Source organism: Nelusetta ayraudi, unplaced genomic scaffold, assembly GCF_046127955.1.
Source record: "Nelusetta ayraudi isolate G7.1 ecotype Tasmania unplaced genomic scaffold, CSIRO-AGI_Nayr_v1 ptg000004l, whole genome shotgun sequence".
NCBI lineage: Eukaryota > Metazoa > Chordata > Actinopteri > Tetraodontiformes > Monacanthidae > Nelusetta > Nelusetta ayraudi.
In genome coordinates, this window is record NW_027466054.1 from 15,841,843 (window position 1) to 15,862,248 (window position 20,406).

Here is a 20,406-nt window from a genome sequence, read left to right on the forward strand (position 1 = left end):
AGTCCGAAACAGCGCTACGCGGAAATACTCACTTAGTGCGTAATGGTGAATTGGAATCATTCGCGAAGACGCCCCTCACTTTAACAACGTGAGGGCGCTGTGGTGTATGGCCGTAGGACGCTGAACAGGAAAAGAAGACGCACATCCTTTCAGGAAATAGAAATCGATTGATGGCTGTCGTCCAGCTGGCGCAATTGTAACATGTTCATAAACAAGGAACTACGACCGAGCGTTTGCTGTTGTTCTTAGCACTATGCAGACGGGTTTGGTCTACGAGTAGACACCGTGCAACAAAATGCCGTTGCTCATCCAGAACAGAGGAGTCGGGAGCATAAACTCGTCGGCGGAAGTGTTTGACAAGTACCCTCATTTAAAGGTCTGGCTAAATTTAGCATGCTTAGCTACACTTAACGTTTTCTTTCTGGTTGTATGTCATGTAGTGATGACAGAGAGTGGTAACACTGCCGCAGGATAATTGTTCTAACCCGTGCAGACGTTGTGTCAAACGCAGGTTCGACGAATAATGGGTCTCATGTAATATTTTGCCCTGTGTAGAATTTAATGTCCCAATACATTATGTTGTACTACATTGTAAGTGTTTTAAATATGATTAAAATAAGTCAAGTCGAGTAAATGCACCCGTTTCGTTATTTCTTCATCTTTTATTCTTTTCTGTGATGTCACAGGAAGGTGGAAGAGCTTTTCGCTCCAAGCCACAGGTAGAAGTTGACCCAAAGTGCCTCCTGTATGTCCAGCAGAGAGAGTTTGCTGCAACAACCCCTGCAGACAGTGAGTTACAACAACAACAACAACAACAACAACAACAACAACAACAAACTACTGGTTATTAACCTCACTGTCACATCAGGCGTCGCTCTAAATTAATAATTTTATTTTTTCTGTGTCGTGCCCTGTTTGCTCCAGACTGTGTGTCAGTGATCGGATCAGATGATGCCACCACCTGTCATTTGGTGGTACTTCGACATACTGGTAAACAGTTCTTCATCAGAAGATCCTTTCTCTCTCTTTCTGGTGATGGTGATTGATTGATGATTGAATGAATGACTCTTGATTAAATAATTGTATTTCCTTGTAAGGAAGTGGAGCTGTTTGCCTTGCCCACTGTGATGGGTTCAACACCTGGGATGAAGTCCGGCTTCTTGTGAATGCTGTCACATTGCTGAGTAACACGAGTAAAGATGGCAGGTGTGAAACACTCCCTAAAAAACAAAAAAACAAAAATGAATCAAACAACCCCTCCAGATTTAACTGTTTTGACACATTCTTGATTTCCTCTCCTTTGTTATTGAAACATGCAGACTGGAGCTTCATCTTGTTGGGGGATTCAATGATGATTCCAAAACATCCCACAAACTAAGCCGAAACATTTTAGGTAATTAAAAAGATATATCTATCTAATAATTATCTGATATTTTATTGTGACATAATCGTGACACTGTTTTATTTTTGTAAGACTGGGAATTTACTTTACATTACAGAGGCGTTCCATGATCAGCAAGAAGACATCCATCTGGAAACGTGTTGCATTACAGGTAAACTTTGTACTTAAATGTATTTATTTACAGTATTCCACCTTCATATGAACCTCCCCTCAATTGTTTTTATTGTTTTATTTGTTTTTGTAGAAATAAATGACAATGTTGTCGATGGAATTCATAGGCCTTCAATCTATGGAATAGGTAAGAGATAAATACATTGTAATGTAGGCAAGGTTTTACCGCCTGTGAGAGGTCATACATTGTCAGTTTCTCTGTGCAGGTGTAAATGTTAAAACAGGGGAGTTGTTCCCTTCAACGTTTACTTATAAAGGGCCAGCAGAGGAACTGCGCTCAACAAGGACTTTCACTGGGGGGGAGGTAATGGAAGATATGTAATTCATCCATCCAGCTATTCATTTATTTATTGCAGGAATATAATATTTACAATTTCCTTAATAATATTAAAGTACAGTCATATGTTGTCAGGATAATCATTAGCTTCAGTCAATGTGTGTCATGATTCAAGGTGTAAATGAACAAAATTAACAAAGATCATTTTGGTGTTGTCTTCCAGATGGTTGAAATATATGACTCGAGTCGAGGCCTTGTAAAAATTGGCCCCTGCAAGTGGTCACCAAATTTGGATGTTGCCTTCTGGTTGTCACGTAATGACGCCACAATATTAAAGGTAAGAAAGTGTTGAAATAAGTAGGAGTCCTTCGACAATTATCTCCCTAATTCACTGGGGCTTTTATTCCTCAATTAGAATAGAACTGTGCAGATATTGACTGTTGTGTTGCTGTCTTGTTTCCAGTACCTTTCCACCTCCCCAATGGCTGAGCCGCCTCACTTTGTCCAGCACATCAAATCCACCATCAGGTTCTTTTTGAAACACCCTGACTGCGACGGCCTCTTCCCTGGAGGTCAGCCGCAGTTCTACCGCAGGGCAGCAACAGGGGAGTGGGAGATGGTTGTCTAGTCCTCCACCCTCAGTGCAGTTGCTCACGCTACCTTAATATGGAACTCAGTCCTTCTTGCCTCTGAATTTGATTGAGACACTGGGATCTTTCAACCCTTTTGTGTGTTTTATGTTCAATGTGTCTTAACCTGGAGTTGCACCCTTAACCCCCAACCTGGATTAGTGGATGTGTGCTGGACCGCTTCACTGACACATCTAGTAGATGTGGTGGTAGAGGTGGAAGAGGAAATGTGAACATGTTTGTAATTTGTGTGTGTTTAATTTTGCAGCTGAGGTGAGGATTTATGTTTTCACATAGAGAGAATGTTAAGTGAACATGGACATGCTTCATTCCGGAAAAAAAATTGGAACACTATAAGTTATAACTTAATTCAAAACCTCTACTATAACCAGTCATGAAGACAATTATATTGTTTTGGCTTATGTAAGAACGGAACTACACACTCTTTGCCTTTTTTTGTAAAGACAAACATTTGTTTTAACAGGCAAACTTAAGGAGCAATAGATTAATTTGGTCTTATTTTAACAACAATGCTGGTGAGAATGATGAAAAACTTTTTGTCTCCATTTCATGTGAGTGATCCATTACACAGCTGTACAAATTAAATGTGAATGTTTTTGTGTAATTGCGGGGTACAAATGCACACAGTGTTTAAGTTTGCCCGTCAATTGTGTTTATTTAGACGGTTGCAAGGTGCTCAAAGTATTCAGTGCAACTTGTTAACACATTTTTCTTGCTGTGGGGTAAGTGCAAATGATCAGCTGAATTTTATAATGATTATTGCTTCTTCTCGCGTGGGACCTTTGTTCATTATGTATTTTAAAAGATAAAAGAGAACCTGGTATGTTTACTTTGTCAGCTGTAAGATGATCATACCTTAAATAATGAATGTGCACCAGATTTAATAAGTAAAATACCATGTATGTAAGATGAATGACATGATAAAAGAGACACTTGGTTACTTCCCTGTTCAGCGTTTTCATTGGAGAAGCCCAACTTCACCCTTAACGCGTTGCATCTTTTTGCTTATAAGCGATTGCTTCGTTCGCTCCGCCCCGGAACAGCAGCATTCTTTTCCAAGGGGCGTGTTTTGTTCTGCCCGCCCATCCCGCTTGACCGAGCGGCGGTGACAGTCCAGTGCCGGCCGGCTGTCAGATGGTGGAGGGGGGTCCAGGGATGGAACCAATTTGACAACGCTTTATTTTTTATTTTTGACTAACGTTTGATGTTCCCGATTCTAGACATAACAATTTGTTTTTAGTAAGCAGCTGTAAGAGCTAATGTACTCTACATCGTCAGAGTCGGCGGCAGATATGATGGAACTTTCGTGTTGGGTTATGTCCCGTTAGCTAACGCCAGCTAACATCATCTATTGCGGAAAACCGCTGCTAACGTGACTCGGGGTTGTTGTCGTTACGGTTTGTTTTTTTTTGTGCGTGTGTGGCGGCGACAAATGACGTTACGACCATGCGAAAGGTGTTTCGCCGTTTCCCGTGGGTCACCAACGTCACCATGTACGGCTGCCTGTTCGCCGGCGGAGACTTCGTCCACCAGTGGTTCTCTCGGCGGGAGCAGATGGACTGGAGGCAGACGCGCAACGTCGCGCTCATCGCCTTCAGTTTCCACGGCAACTTTAGCTTCTTCTGGATGCGCTTCCTGGAGCGCAGGTTCCCGGGGACCTCTACCGGGATGGTGCTGAAGAAGCTGCTGCTCGACCAGACCGCGGCGGCGCCGCTCGCAACCACCGTCTTCTACACAGGTGGGTGGTCGGTGGGTGAGACGGGAGTGGGGCAGGCCGGCAGGCAGGCAGACAGACAGACAGACAGACGGACAGACAGACAGACAGACGGACCTCTGGCTTAGTGAATCGCTGCCGGGAGGTTAATGGTTAACTTGCGCTTGTTCCATATCTATCAATTTGTAACTTGACCCTCAGTCCGCTCACCACTCGTCCTTACTCGCTGTCCCCGCGCCAGCGAGAACGTGACACGCAGAGGTCACATGAGAGACAATCCGATATGATATTATGTAAACGGATTAGGTTGTCTTTGATTGAGAGGTGTCAAAAAAGGAAAAATCATTCATTTACTTCTTCCAAAATTGTGTGCTAAAGCATCCAGCTCAGGACAATTTACCCTCTGTGATGTCACAAAGGGTACTGCTAATCCTCCCCAGTATGAGACAACTTCCCCAGCCAGGTGTTCTTGCTGTCGCTATAACCTTACCTCTATAGTTAGGTTTTTTTTGTGTGTCCTTTGAATTTTACAAGAGACAACATCAAAGTATACATTTCAGTCAGTGATTTTTTTGTGGTTAGTAAAACATACACATAAAACATAAACATGCTGTTTGTTTTAGCATAGCTAACCATGAAAAAAACTTCTCCACTGGATCTGGGGTCAGAGCAGATACAAAAAAAAGTTCTACGGCCTTTCGCACAAATTCCCTTGAGACTCTAAGGTCAATGAAATACAGACCTCACTCAGGTGTTTTCTTGCAATGCTTTGGGTTAATTTTAAAGCTACAATAATGGATAATAACATCATCAAGGTAGACTCAGATCCCTCAGGCTTTCAAATTGCAGACGTGTATCTTGTATCACTCAGGTATGAGCTTCTTGGAAGGAAAGGAAGACGTCACAGCAGACTGGAGGGAAAAATTCCTGAACACGTACAAGGTGAGTTGCAGCAAATGCTGCCATGTCTCCTGATGTGTAATATCAGCTTGACCTTGAAGGACAGTGAGACTAAATACCTTCGCCTTTGTTTGTTGTGAGACCCTACAGATAAGTTGCAAATGTTCTCTTTGTCTCTTCTTGCAGACGGGCTTAATGTTCTGGCCATTCATGCAGGTAAAATTCATCAGTTCATCACTGATTCTCCTCCAGTCACACTGTCCACTGTGGGAACCTTTGGGACCAGTTTGACTTTGCCATTTAATTCTTAACAATGTATTGAAAGTTTCATCTTTGCAGTAAAATTTAAGTTTTAAAATGCAAACATGACGATCCACTCTTGAAACATGGCACACACCTTTGTTATATTAAAACAACACAATTAAAAAGTATTATACATGTGAGTAAGAAAGTAAGTACAGCATAAGTATTTTGGCCGCTCGGGGTTCCAGACTGGAAAATGAGTGAATGGTTTTGTACAGAGTGGCGCTGCATTTTAGCCCTGCAGACACGGTCCTAAGTACAGTGACACTCCCTGCTGTGGGCAACAGCAGATGAGTCACAACTGTTAGTGTGGTCAGCATGTTTTTGGCTGCCGGGTGGCTTGTATCTGACGCTGGCGGACACAGTGTTAGCGGCTGAGAGACAATTCCAGCACAAAGCACAAAGTTATTTCAGCCCAGATTGATTGCTAATCATTTGGGATCTTAGTGGAGTTTGTAGAACTGTAACACAGTCATACGATCACATGAGGGCGTGTTGTCGTCCCGAGTATCATCAGTCACAGGCCCGATGCAGTCACGCCCACCACCTCAGCAGGCCTGTGTGAGGATCTCCAGTGTGACTGCATACTCTGTCACTGTTTTTGAGATGAGGGCGTCTGCTTTTTACTCTTGTATACAATGAAATTTAACACACAAACCCAAAATCCTAATAATGGACCAGAATTATTGATACGAGTCAAGTTTCTCATTGCGAATCTATTACCATGGTCAGATTATGGAACAATCTAAGTGAAAGAAATCAAGCAACATCCAAATATCAATCAGTTAAAAACAAGTAGAAAATATATAGTTGGAGAGATACAAGGGATAATGGTCCATTCTCATTCTCATGCACTGACTTACTGATTGCTGTTGATTTTAATGAAGTATTAATGACATACTAGTGGGAGACGGATGAGCATATGTGAACATGATTGTATATGTATGTGTATGTGTATATATGTATGTGTCTACGTATATGTTTATATATAGATGTTATATGCATATGTAGGTAGAGGCTCTTGTCCGTATGTTTATGTAGGTGCATGTATGTATATATGTACTGTATGTTTGCATGAGGGGATGTGAATGTAGGTACATACATGTACATGGAGAAAGGGCTGAGAGTTAACAAGCTGTGCTTCTTCTCACTCCTTTTGGAATCGGTCACTTTTTTCTTTTCTGTGTTTTTTTTTTTTCCTTAAGTTTTCTTTCTATACTATTTCATGTTAAGTAATTGTTTAATAGCAGTTAGCAGCCTTGTCAAATTTGCATGTTTGACAGAAAATAAAATCAACTTCCCTGAAGCCTTGTCTGTGCGCTAACCTGCTCCTCTGCTCCTTCTGCTCCCCTCAGTTTCTGAACTTTGCCCTGGTGCCGCTGTACGTGCGGACCACCTTCACCGGCTGCTGCGCCTTCGTCTGGGCCACTTTCCTCTGCTTCTCCCGGCAGAGCGGCGACGGCACGGCGGCCGCGGCCCTGGCGTGGATGTTTCCCAAGAAAGAGGACGAGGCCGAAGCGGCAGAGAGGACGGCGGACGCCGAGGAGAAGGGGGGCGATACCCCCGAGAAGCAACGGTAGCGTCCGGTTCACCTGCGCCGAGTTTTAAATCGGTCGAGGGAGACCAAACGTGAACGCGAAGCAGATGCTCAGCCAAACGGCGGCTGCGGTTGTGCCATCATATCATCCGAGTTTGTGTTTGTTCTTGTCACAATATTTGGTGCTCTGGGAAACAGAAGGCAGGAGGAATGTATGCTGTTGTTGTTTTTTAAAATAATTATTTATTTGGAAATGCAAAGTGGAAAATACTGTCACTGTAATTTTAGTGAACACGAAAAATGTTTCTATGAATTGATTATTTATTGAACCAGGGCTGTTTTGATGATTCACCCACACTGGTATATGATTATTGAAGACTTCCTCTTTTGAGACGTTGGTGCACTGCTTTCACTTTTAAATCAAGAGACGGAATGTGTGCAATAAGACCTTCGCCCACCGTGTGGAGTGGCAGCTGACGTCGTCCTCAGATTGGGCTAACTTGCTGATCTTTTTCCAAGTTGCGCTTGAGATACGATGTGCATATCCTACTGCTCGGTCGCTGCGACAGACTCGTTTTCGTCTTGCAGTGTGGGAGCAGAAGTGCCAAATACATCTTCGAGTGCAGATGGTCGTTTGAATTCTATATTCAGTTTTCTGCTCACGGCCTATCACTTACTGCTTTTTCAGCAGCCCGAACCAGCTGATGTGGTGATGATACAGCATTCTAACAAGGTTGTTTTTTAAGATGCTGTGTGAAGCTGCATTAAAACACTAAAACATAAGAGAAAATACCTTTCTTTCCACTGATTGTTTTAAATGTCTGTTGTGCTGAGATGTGACGGAAGATGACTAATAATCATTTCGACCATTTTCTTCTTAGCGTCTCTTTATCTCAGTGTGAACATACTGCCTGCACGCTGTACTGTTTGTTATTGTTCCTGTATCGTATTTGCACATTTTCCTCAGATTTAACCCAGTTTGCCGTTACAAAGTGTTTCTTTTTTTTTCTCTCTCTCTCTCTCTTTTGCAATGAACGGTTTATTTGCTGTGACTTGAAATGGAACATATTGAGCCTTTTCCTCTGGAGGATTCTTTCTCCAAGCGGAATAAGAACCGACTGTTATTTCCAATTAATTTATACCTCTTTTTCTCAACTCACACAGGCTTGATTAGATAATATTAATGTTTGATTATTTATTTGACGTGCGAGTGAACTAATGTAAATTAACAACACAGGATTTTGTTGTTGGGTGAAAATAAAAAACAATAAACTATTTGACCCTACATTGATTTAATCACAGGAACCCCTTTCGCAAACCAACAATGTTACAAAATATAAAAAAAAACAAAAAAAAAAAAACAAGCAAAAAAACATACATTTTTACTTGTTTTTTTCATACTTTTATTTGCTATTCAATAATTGTTACATTTGTTTAGAATAAGAATATCATCAAGCTAAATGTTAATAAATATGGGCATTTTTCTGCATGGCTGTAAAGCCACACCTAATGTTTGCGGCCTCATGTTTTCTTACTCTAGTTGGCCAATTCAATGTTTTTTTGCAGCAGCAAAGGTAGCTGCTACCTTTGCTGGCTTGTGGAGCAAATGGCGCAAACTGACACATTACACACGCAGGGCCGTGAACAATGTTTTTGAGTTGCATGTTTTTCTTCTCTTCTCTCCAATTTTCTGCGCCCCCCCTACTGCCCCCTGGTGGAAAGGAAATTGAGGGTTGAGGTTGGGGTTAGGGTTTGAGTTGGGGTTAGGGTTGGAATCTAGTTTGGGGTAACCTCACGTGCATGTTTTTGGAGTGTGGGAGGAAGCCGGAGAACCCGGAGAGAACCCACACAGACGCAGGGAGAACATCCAAACTCCACACAGAACGGTACCAGAACGGAATCGAACCCACAACCCTCTTGCTGTGAGGCGGCAGCGCTAACCACTGCACCACCGTGTCAGCTGATTCTATTATTTATTTATTTATTTCAATTTTATGCCCCGCACCCCCGAGCTTCCCTGGCGGCTCCCACTTTGTAAACCACTGATCGAATCAACACGGATACAATCCAATCAGCTAACAGAATGCTCTTGTGTAGCTTTATTCTAAATTTATCTTGGATTAGTTTAAAGCGTGTTTATTTTGCTGTGCAGGTATTCACTGACAAAACAAACACCATAACTCTAACTGGAGGAAAACTGACCCTGTTTTCCCTTCTTTGCGCTGCCAGGAAAGCAGCGATCACCGGCCTGTTTTCGGAAACATTACTCACTGCTGTGTGTTACTCACAGCTAAAAGACGCAGCAGCCAGCATCTCTCCTGAGTCTGTCTCCTCCGCAAAGCGTACAGTGCTGAGTACAAAGTGTGCCACTGGCAGGCCTGCCGGCTCCCTCAGCACCGCTGGCTTTTTGTCGTTTTGTGGTCCAATCGCTCACAGGAAGTGAAGAGCAGTGGGCGCTGCGTTAATCAGCTTCCAAATGTGTCCCCGACTCTCCGGAGTCACTCTCACTTTGCAGACCTGCTGCTACACGTGAGAAACACCTGCCTCGACTAACATGTACCGCTTGCGTCAGAGGCGACGGTGCGTTGCTGTACCTTCACAAACACAAACAAGTCGACTGTATCCGGGCAGAGCATGCGCTCATAAAAATAGCCCTTTAGACTTTATTGGCCGAGGCGTCAATAAGAACTCGGGAGCGACTGACTTGTTTTATCCTCGGCGTCATCTCCGTGTCAGTGGGTGTCTCCCAACTCTTTACATCCCTCCCGCCCACCGGCCCGCACTGCGCATGCGCCCTGCATCCTTCCTCTCTTCCATCGCGAAGGGGAGTCGAGGGATGAAGATGCTCAACGTCTCGGCTCTGTGGCACCGTGTCACCGGGTGAAACCGACTCGTCTGACGGGACGCGCGTACGGGCCCACGCACACGCACACACGCACGCACAGAGACACTCGCTGACAAACACTCTCACACACGCACAGAGACGCGCGCGCGTGGAACGCACATTGCTCGGGGTTAAACAAAGAAGAGTGTCGCCGACATGGAGATGAAGAAATCCATCTCGGACACGGAGCGCGTTCTCCGGAGCTACGGCGCCGTGTCCGAGACGGCGTGGACGACGGACAAAGGTGAGTCCTCGCGCATCAAGACAGCTCGTAGGAATGTGTTACAGTTGAGCTTCACCCGAGCCGGGTTCTTGTTTGTTTATTTATTTCTTTATTTCTGCTGTGCACGGGGAGCGTTGAAATGGTTAATAGGTGACTCACAAAGCCTCGGGACGTTCTGGGGAGCGCCGCCGCCGCCGCCGCCGTTGAGGGGCCTATTAATTCGGCCACATGCACAATGTGGAACAGTGCAGCTCTGAATGGAGCTGCACCAGGGGACGTTTAATGAGGCAGTCCCAGTCAGTGAAGGTCTTTTTTTTCTAAGAAAAAAAAAAAACCGCTGATGATTTGCCCGCCTGACCAGAAATAGCCCATATCTACCATTTAACATCCATCAGAACAGCGATCAGACTTGGCTGTGTACATTCTGAATATGAGAAGGCAAATGATTTGAGTGGTGGCGTGTTAAAAAATAAATAATAATAATAAAAAAAAATCCACACGTTTAGCTCTCAAGTCTGCAGCCTCGTGCATAGAAATGACCTTTATTTTGAAAAATGCAGCCGACACGCGGCTGAAAACAAACAGCTGCAGCTGCACAACTTCTGACCAAATTAGCAGCAGTCTTTTCCAACCTCCTCTTCCATTTTCTGTCACATTGACTTTGAATGGTGTAACCATCATCCAGTCTTGTGTTTGGAATTAATTGCAGCATTATCTTTAAAAAAATAAATTAAAATAAAATAACAAGCTGTATGGCAGAACATATTGCAAGAAACAACGACACAAGGCTCAGAGATGCAGAGCTCTGTGGACGCTGCTGTTATGCTGTTGATGAAAGGATGATGAGTGACGCATGTGTTGACGGAAGCAGCCGGGTAATAGCGTCCTTAAAAGACGAGTCTCACTAGGATCCAGTGAGGAGAACGTTGTCACAGGGGGAGCGCGGTGTGCAGAAAGTTCCAGATTAACTCATAGAGCCGGGAGAGAGAAAAAAAAATGATGCAGATATTTTTAGAAACCAATCCAGCTATTTCTCTCTGTCACTCCTAGACACACACACACACACACACACACACACACACACACACACACACACACACACACACACACACACACGGACATATAGAAACACAAGTCCGATCAGGAAATATGCTCCCTGGGTTTATATGCAGTTCAGATTTCACATTTCTCTAATCTTTTTTTTCAGCCATATAAGCAGAGAGGCAGTGGGGGGGACGTATAAGAGGCATCAGCGCCGGCTGTCACATGCAAGACGCCGACAGCCTTCGCTGTTGGAGATCCCCAAATGTCTGCTGCGCCACGTTGGATCCAGATCGAATATTCAAACCTCATTAAGTGGGAGGGAAGTTAAGTGGAAGAACTGCAAGCTGACAAATGACGTGCACGAGGGAGGGAAATCGTTTCAGCCCTGCAGGTGCTGCTTGTGTTGGCACAAAACTTCTCGGGGAGCTGTTTTTTATTCAGGGAGTGTCAACATCTCGAGTTCCTGTGATGTTTTAGTTGCTAGTTTGCGTGTGAAAATCTCAGTTGTGTTGCTGTTCCAGATGTTTGGCACGCTAACATTTTGTTGACGCTCGTGCAGAGAGCAGTGATAACAGCAGATTTGTGTCTGCGGTGGTGAGTCAGCTCGGCCACAAACACTGACTGCAGCTCGTGTTGCAGCACGAGCACGGCGGGCCGGATCCTTCTCCTCGTCGCCGCATCGCAGCGGGACACAGCGAGGCTGTGTCGCATCTGAAAGATCAGGACTGGGAGGAGGAAAAGAAAAGGAACATGCAAATGTTGGTTTTGTTTGCAGAGCCTTCAGGCTGGGAAGAGAGACCTTTACAGTATTTATAGTCACAAATGAGGGACCATATGTACAGAGTGAATGCGGGATGATCACTATCTGGTTCCAGCCATACGGAGATATAGTCCTGCTCATCTTCAGAACCTTTATGTACAAGCTGAAATGTCTCTGCAGTTGGAAAGTCAGCTGGGAAACACAATGTTTTTGGAAACAATCAAGATATTTGGATCTAGAATGAACGAACAAGACTTACAGTCTAGATGGCCGTTAGCTGCACCATCAGCTGCTGGTCGACTGTCAGAAGTTACATTTTCATCACTGACAAAAAAAGCTCCTTGGAAGAGTAGTTTTCAGCAATGATGTGATGTTTGGTTGATGCCCCAAAACTTCCCACCATGCACCACTCCAGGAGAACATCCATCCACCGCTTTGGACAGGAAGCTGCCACTGAGTTCATTTGAGTGATGGGAGTGAGTGGCTGAGGGGAGGAAGAGGAAGAAGAAGCCACAGAAATCACACTCTCTCCGCGTCAGCAGGCACCTTAAAGAACCTGCCAGGCTTTAATTCTCATGTCTTCCCAGAGCCGCTGAGAAAGCAGCGCAGTGAGCCCAGAGCTCAGCAGCTGTGAGTCACCGCTCGCGTTCACACATTCAGCCGGCGCTCTGTTAGGTTCTCATGTTTTTAGGTGACGAGGAGAAGGGACGCGTCAGAGAGAGGAGATGGCCGTGAGAAACAAAGTTGAAGTTTGTGAAGCTGCAAAAAGGGTTTAAAGGAAAATTAGAAAGCATGAATAAAATGAATCTTCTGGACTCTTGTAGTGTTTTTTAATTGGCAGGTCATTCAGACGTGTCCATGGCTGAGAGCACCATGGCCCCTGAGGAGATCGAGGTGGAGATGACGAGGATCCAGCGCCTGCGAGAGGTCCTGGTGCGCCGAGAGTCTGAGCTGCGCTTCATGTGAGTTGGACTTTTTGTGTTGTTGTTGTTGTTGTTGTTGTGTTTTGGTTTTGACGAGGATCCAAATCATTGCAGCTTCAAAGGCTGCTGCTGCTGCAGCTCCTCCTCCTCCTCCTCCTCCTCCTCTGACGAGGACAAACTCTTGTGGTTGCCATGACACAAAGGACACTTGTGACGCACATCACATTGTCACCTTGTGATATAACTTGGCTCGATGACAGGCGCCTGGCGGTGGCACCTCTGTCCGCTGATTAGTCACAGGCCTGGACGGGCCAGTTGCAGCTCAGCCAGTCTCCACTGTCAACTTGTTTGTCCAGGTTCTTCCAGGTTTGTGGGTCCCAGTCTGGAACTCTGCTGCAGTGGCAGCATGGATGCTGTTCAAAAAGATCAGACATTATAATGAGCTTAAAGCTCGAGTACCGATCTAATCCGTCGTGTTGCGCTACTCACTCTGCATATTATTAACAAGGCAGCCGAGTTAATTATCACATCCATCACACTTTGAGAGTGTGAGGCGGCACATTGCAGCGTTTTAGCGGCTGGAAAGAAAGTTGTTGCAGAAATGTATTTTCATCGTCGTCATCATCATCATCATCATCATCATCATCACCATCATCATCACCACCACCACCACATGATCATCATCAACATCATCACCACCACCACATCATCATCACCATCGTCATCACCACCACCACCATCATCGTCACCATCATCACCATCATCATCATTACCATCCTCACCATCGTCGTCATCATCATCATCATCATCATCATCATCATCATCATCATCATCATCACCACCACCACCACCACCACCCTCCTAATCATCATCAACTAATTTAATTGTCTTTCTGCAGGTCTCGTTAAGACTTGCAGCACAGAAAGTACTGAAACATTTGAATTTGAGATGAATTTTATCTATAATCAAACTGAAAAGTTCAGTGGAATTAGAAATCCTGGATTTTCAGTCATTGTTGATTCTCTTTGAATCATTTTTGATTCAATGCTGTTGACTCATTTGGATTGAATCACAGTGCCCCAATACGATATTATTTTTTCTTTTTTTAATGAGCTTGTAATCTCATTTCTTGTGCGCTGTTTCTAATCAATCTAGTGTATTTCCACTCAGCAGCCTGTGACGGCTGTAGTGTCGGTGCTGAAAACTGAAAAGACGCCTTGCTCCTGCCGTCTCTACAGCAATTATACGGCTCCGCCGCTTCTGACATCAAACGCATCCTCGGAAAACAGGAACCAACCCAACTCTATTTAGAGAACGAGGGCAACTGGGGGTGAGAGTGCGAAAGGCCATGTCGACTTGTTGCTTCGCGTTTAAACGCCAAACTAGCCAACGCAGCGCTGCATCTGCAGTGTGACAGCCGAGGTGTCGCCCTCAGCTCACACGCCCACTCGGAAGGCTTCATTAAGCCACCACGTTGCTCAGCGCCCAGCAACACGGCTGTCAGGGTCCGTGAGAGTCGAGGCGACACGTGCACATACGCACTGACGGGCAGCTGGAGGGAGGAAGAGCTGCTGGATTCCACAGCTAGCAGCAGAGAACAGAAGAGGGGGCAGGAAGGGTGTGTTCGGGGGCTGAGGGAGGAGGAAGGGGAGAAGGAGGAGCAAGAGGAGGAGGAGGAGGAGGAGGAGACCGCGGATGAGTCATCGGCCTGATCCATCAATGGGAGAAATAATTCTGCGCGAGCTGTCACTGCAGCGAGCCGAGAGGCGGAAATGTCAGAGGCCGCGGGCTCCGAGATCAGCCAGAGCAGTTTTTAATAAGTGATTTGCATTTCTTTTTTTTCACCCAGGACTCATTAGGCAGTAATTTGGCTAAAAAAAAAAAAGGACGAGGGTTTTAATTATTGTGCTTGATTTGCATTGTTATTTGATTTTTTTGTGTTGTTAGATATTTCCTAATTGAAGGCTTCACAATAAATGCTGGGTTAATTTGATCATGTTAAGTGTGATTAGCTGGACTGACTCACACTCTGATTCCAAAGTGGAAAGCTGTTTTTTTTTATTTTTTTTTCAACTCATGCTGATCTTCTTTTCCAATTCCAGTTCCAAATCAGCGCTACACGTTCAGCTCTATGCAAACACAAACCTTTGAATAAAGACCATCTGACCCACAGTGTTCATGTAAGGCTTGTAGCTTCAGCACTGCATGTTTTCCTGGAGGCCTGAAAAGCACCATTTATAACAAAAAAACAATGAAACTCAAAAGGCCAAGTTGGAAAAAGAAAACAGAGCAACTGCTCAGTCTATTTAGGAACGCAGAACACAAACACACTGGCATTCTCTCGCCAGAACCTTAACAACAAGACTGAAAAGACCCTTTAAATCCCTTCAAGGCTTTTCAATGCCAGAGCTGATAGATTTTAAAAAGAGAAATGAAGTAATTCCCAAACTGTATGACAGCATCGGGGCTGAAATGTCGTCTGTGGTATATTTCACGGCAGATGTTTTTTTTTTCCTTCCCTCCCGGCCTCGCTGCTGCCGTTTACCGTTTCCCCTCTTCCATTCCCTCCCCCAGGATGGACGACATACAGCTCTGCAAAGACATCATGAGTTTGAAGCAGGAGCTGAGACAGATCGTGGTCGTGCCAGGTAAAGTTCAAACACTCCCTCACACACACACACACACACGCACACACACACACAAAGCTGGGCTAAGACTGAGAGGGAGCCGGGCTAGGAGGGAGAAATCACGCTGAGAGGCTGAAGGGAAATCAGTAAACATGTCTCAAACTCTCAAAATTGACTTGTCGCTTGCAGAGGCGTCCCTCACAGTTTCATAACAGTCCAGCAGGTGCCGTGCTGATTTATAGGAGGCGTGGTCGGGGTAGACTAGATTAGATTGATGGCCAGTCTGGGCAATGTGGAAGATAATTATAATCGAACACACACGCACGCATGCACACACACTTCTTTATCTTCTTCTGTGTTTTTTTTAAGGGTAGCGTGTCTACTTTGATCACAACTTAAAGGGCAATTTGTGAAAAAAGCAGCTGAAAACAATTCACACTAGAGCTTTTCAACGTGGATGTGCCAGGTTTCAGACTGGAAGTGATCCATCTGCAGTACAAGGCCATAGAGAAGTCGCCATCACTGCCGTCTCTCTCTCTCTCTCTCTCTCACACACACACACACACGCACACAGGCACACAGGCTATATCCGTCATGCGTGAGCGGTGGGGGAGTGGAGTAGGGGAGTTGGGTGGGTGTCGTGTTCAAGGACGCGCAAAAAAAATAAAACAACACATGCATGCATGGTCCTCAGCTGTTTTGGGGAAAAACAAAGCCTCGAACTTCATACCCGACTGCAGTCGAGCGCAATCGGCAAAATAATGTCTCGTGAGTGGCAGCTAATCAGCTGGTTTGTCGCTATTGATTTTGTTAAAGAGCAACGTTGCAGATTTTAAATGTACTGAGGTCACAACACCGCCCCACGTGGCTCCGCCCACATTTAGAGCTGAAAAGCAAGATGATGAAAAATAAATGCTAGCTTAAAGTTACGTTAATATAACAACTGTTGTTTTAGAACAATGAGGTCGATGTCATGCAAAAAAGTTTTTTTTTTATATAACTTTTTATGTTTTCCCCAGTGGACCTCTACTACATTAATTCAGGAGGGTTTGTTTTGATTCCTCTTCCTTAGCTTTTTTACTTGAGAGAGCAGAAATATTTTATTGTTATTTTCTGGCAGCAAACAACATCCGCAGACGCGACTGAAAAAACACATCAGTGGGAAACAGTGAGGATGCAGCCACAGTTTCCACCACATGGGGCTTCAGCCTTGGTCAACATCACAGAATAATGTATTGAGATGTCAGACAGTTGGGAGGTTTTGGGGGGAGAGATGGGCATGGGGGATGTGTGTGGGGCTTGGAATAGGGGGGGGGGGGGTCGGGTAGTTTACACAAAAAGTACTTCTTCGTTGGTATTCCCATCAGCCACCTGGGGCCTCGATCGTGCTGTTGTTACGGGTTCTTTCTTTACACAAGCGCCACTGTGGGTCATGTGATGCTGGGATTTTTTTTTTGCAATGTGTCCATCGCATTGTTCAGCCCTCAGGGGACAGAAGTGTGTGCGCGCGCACACGCACACGCACACACACACACACACACACACACACACGAAAGAGCTGATGCTTGCAGTTGTTTTTCTCTCCCCCCCTCGCCCAGACACACCAGCAAGCTCAACCTCAGCAGCTGTGTGTGTGTGTGTGTGTGTGTGTGTGTGTGTGTGTGTGTGTGTGTGTGTGTGTTCCCTGGGGTGTGAAGGTTAGGAGGCTTGCGATAAAACAGAGTGGATGTCGTCTTCACGGATCTTTGACTTTGAAAGGAGAAATTCCTCCAAACATCCCTCCCGCTGCATTTGCATAAGCAAGTGGAGGCTCATTTGCTGTAAATTATACATGAGGCGGATCAGGAGGCGGCTGGGTTCGTTCTGGAGGCCTGGAGGTCATCCTGTGAAGTCCTGAGGAGGCCGCATTATCATTTAACGTGCAAATTAAGGGGCTGTTTACACAAATACGGGATTCACTGAAAATGCACACATATTTATGAGGTTTAGCCTTGTGTTTACACAAAACCATCGTTTTCACTGAAACCACACAGACTGAAACCATACTTTTGGATACATACATTGGATTTTTTTGAAAACGCCACCTGCAGGGATTCGTGTAAACGCCAAAACCGATCTTTTCTGGAAACGCTGATGTCACAGCTCTAAACCCTCCCCCGCCCTCCAACCTGAACGGCTGTGAGGTGCAGACGACCACTCATAACAACAACAACCACGTTGAGCAGCAGACTGCTACTAATGATCAGCCTGCAATCTTCCCATTTACCTCCACAGCAAACCACAGACAATTGTGAACAATAACACACAGTTTTGTAGCTTTTATTGGTACAACTCCTAGTCAACCTAAACATAGACCTTTTAAGGCTTTGTGTTTGAAAGTAACTTGAAGCAGAAGTTCAACTCTGTCGTTTATTCACACCGTCTTTTCACCAGTGAGCTTTCTTTCTGTTTCCAGCGTGTTCGTGTAAACGGGATTTTATTTTGAATTCGGCTTTGTGTAAACTCGGTTTTTCAGAGTGCGGTTTCGAAAATGTGCAGCTTAAAAAACAAAAAAAAAAAAAAAATGTATTTATGTAAAGGCCCCTAAATGTCTCCATCCCATTTTCGACACTTACAATGTTTTTTTTTTTTTTCACGACACACTTGTGACTCCTTGTCTCCTTTTTTTTCTTCTCGCCCTTCCCACCCCCCGCTAGAGAGGGAGAAGACCAAGAAACACAAGCAGCGGGAGGAGGAGCTGATCCTGAAGATCCACAAGCTGGTGCAGAAGAGGGACTTCCTGGTGGACGACGCAGAGGTGGAGAGATTAAGGTGGGGTGGGGGAAGAAGAGGCTGCAGACTGCAGTTTACAGAGTCGGGGTAGTGGTGGGCGGCAGTGGGGGAGAGGGTGAACTGACTGTTTCCTTGTGTGACAGACAGCGGCTGGTTGAGCAGCGGGAGAGTAAATTGTGTGGAGTTAATGAGAGGATGTCGGAGAGAAGCACTCCATCGTCACAGTGCTGGCTGCTCCGTGTGTTTATCTGTGTGTGTGTTTGTTGGAGGCTGACTGATGACTGTGGCTTCACACACACACACACACACACACACACACACACACACACACACACACACACACACACACACACACACACACACACACACACACACACACACTTTGTGAGACAAAAACCATGTGAATCAGATGATGAGCTCATCTTAAGTATTGTATTTCTGAGGATCTGTGTTACTAAAAGTGGGTCATCAGATGAGATTCTGGGATGTTTTTGTTTTGGTTCTTTTTCCAAGACGTACGCTCGCTTGCGTAACAACATCTTACAGTATGGAAGCCGCGTCAGCAGCTCGGCTGCAGGCAGAGACGCCGCACAAGCTGAACACTTCCTCCGTTATCTTCCAAAAGATACAATGTCTTCAAAGTAGTTTTCCCTGTGAACTAGATTTATTCATCACACGGGACTTGGAGGATAAAAGCGGGGATTGGTGGACCATTTTGTGGCCGTTCTGGGTCCTTGGTATTTAAATATTAGGAAACTGAGTTGGTTAGAATCCTTTTTGGGACCATATTCACCATCTGTCTACTGGGCTAGCATTCTTTCATTTCACTGCTACAGAATTGTGACTTGGAAATTTCAATAACAGAGTCTGAAGTGAGTTTACACGATCCCTGATTGTGTTTGCATTTCCTGAATCCTACATTTTGACCTGAAGGGAGCGAGAGGAGGACAAGGAGATGGCCGAGTTCCTCCGGCTGAAGCTGATGCCTCTGGAGAAGAAACTTAAAACCATGCAAAGTGAGTAACACCTTCATTTTTCCAAGTCGCATCGATCAATTCCTGGTACAACTCGCTCAACTTCCACTCCACCTCTCTGCCGCACCTCCCCCCCAAAGGCCCTCCGAAACCCAAGAGACAAATCCTGGAGGTGCCTCCCAACAAGCCGTCCATCACCAAGTCGGGAGTGGCCATCATCAAGGATTGCTGCGGCGCCACCCAGTGTGCCGTCATGTAAAGACCCCACGGTGACCGCCTAGCGCCCCCACTGCCGCCGTTTTGAACAACATGCTCAACGTCACGCAGCATTCCTCACATCAACCTCCCGTGACTCAGAAAAACCTCTGTCCTAGCAGCATTTTCACTCTTGAAAACTGTTCAGGGATCAGTGTGCAGATAATTTATGTATTTATTTATTTATTGATTTAGCTGATCCCTGACCACGTCTCGAGTGGGAGATACAACAAATTAGTGGGTTGGGGGGGCAGGAGGGACAGTGAACAGGGAAATGTAAATACAAGCCACTGGTGAGGTCTTTGAGCGTCTCCTGTAGAAGCACGCAATGGCAAACATTTAGAGAAATTCAAGCACAACGTCCATGCGGTGAAGTGCTGAGGTGTCCCATCTGCCAAGAGGAGAAACTGCCTGCCAGTCATCGCCCCATCACATTGGTCTGTTTATTTTTTCCCATTTCAGCAGATCCACAAGCATCTCTGTTTAACCCAAGTGTTGGTTCAGAAAATATAGTCACTTATATGACTGACAGTCGGGTGGGGTGGGTGGGCTGTTCCACTTTGGCTATTTTCATTCACAGCTAATTTGATTATGGCTCCCCTCGAGCGTCATTAAGTGTCAGTTGCTGCCCACAGCTGTGACTAAACCAACAAGTCTCTCCACAGAGCAAAGATTTCGCCATTGAGCTTAAGTTGAGGTGCCTCAATTCCATCAAAAGTGCTCGAGAAATGAATCAAGATCACACAGATAAGCATCAGCTGCTGCTTTGTGATACTGTGTTCTTGTTTTGAAAATGCACCACTCCTGAGGGCAAAAAACAAGATTAGATCAATGAAAATATGGAGATAGACATTCTGAAGTCGTGCTGTGTAGAGACTTTTCTCATGGACGAAAAAGATACCACATGTCCTTCCCTAGTAGCTGTGAAACACGATCATTTTAGCTTCACTTTAAGGAGCTACACACACAATCCACTTTATTAGAACCCAA

The 20,406-nt window shown here is 45.1% G+C and overlaps 2 protein-coding genes across 3 annotated transcripts; both read left to right on the forward strand.

Moving 5' to 3' along the window:
• Nucleotides 1-106: 106 nt before the first annotated feature.
• ntan1 (N-terminal asparagine amidase) lies at nt 107-3,440 on the forward strand. Its single transcript, XM_076037916.1, has 10 exons — nt 107-376; nt 687-789; nt 925-990; nt 1,098-1,206; nt 1,320-1,393; nt 1,500-1,553; nt 1,647-1,700; nt 1,780-1,877; nt 2,074-2,187; nt 2,314-3,440. The coding sequence occupies exons 1-10, from the start codon at nt 296-298 to the stop codon at nt 2,476-2,478; spliced, it is 918 nt and encodes a 305-aa protein (XP_075894031.1). The 5' UTR covers nt 107-295; the 3' UTR covers nt 2,479-3,440.
• Nucleotides 3,441-3,577: 137 nt separating this feature from the next.
• Nucleotides 3,578-19,665, forward strand: bmerb1 (bMERB domain containing 1). Of its 2 annotated transcripts, none has more exons than XM_076037995.1 (6): nt 3,578-4,238; nt 12,707-12,827; nt 15,363-15,436; nt 18,112-18,226; nt 19,121-19,203; nt 19,302-19,664. In XM_076037995.1, exons 1-6 carry the CDS (start codon nt 3,947-3,949, stop codon nt 19,418-19,420), a joined length of 804 nt encoding a protein of 267 aa, XP_075894110.1. In that variant the 5' UTR covers nt 3,578-3,946; the 3' UTR covers nt 19,421-19,664. The 2 variants fall into 2 exon arrangements, with proteins under 2 accessions (XP_075894110.1, XP_075894101.1); XM_076037986.1 differs by lacking the exon at nt 3,578-4,238 and adding an exon at nt 9,755-10,082 and having other exon boundaries at nt 19,302-19,665.
• Nucleotides 19,666-20,406: the final 741 nt, after the last annotated feature.

Excerpts from the sequence above, each read along its gene's own strand:
- bmerb1 (XM_076037995.1), top strand. The coding sequence starts at position 3,947 with ATGCGAAAGGTGTTTCGCCGTTTCCCGTGGGTCACCAACGTCACCATG. Across the intron at positions 18,227-19,120 it reads GCAGAGGTGGAGAGATTAAG|GGAGCGAGAGGAGGACAAGG; the intron begins GTGGGGTGGGGG and ends TTTGACCTGAAG. Across the intron at positions 19,204-19,301 it reads GAAACTTAAAACCATGCAAA|GCCCTCCGAAACCCAAGAGA; the intron begins GTGAGTAACACC and ends TCCCCCCCAAAG.
- ntan1 (XM_076037916.1), top strand. The coding sequence starts at position 296 with ATGCCGTTGCTCATCCAGAACAGAGGAGTCGGGAGCATAAACTCGTCG. Across the intron at positions 991-1,097 it reads GGTGGTACTTCGACATACTG|GAAGTGGAGCTGTTTGCCTT; the intron begins GTAAACAGTTCT and ends TTTCCTTGTAAG. Across the intron at positions 1,394-1,499 it reads ACTAAGCCGAAACATTTTAG|AGGCGTTCCATGATCAGCAA; the intron begins GTAATTAAAAAG and ends TTTACATTACAG.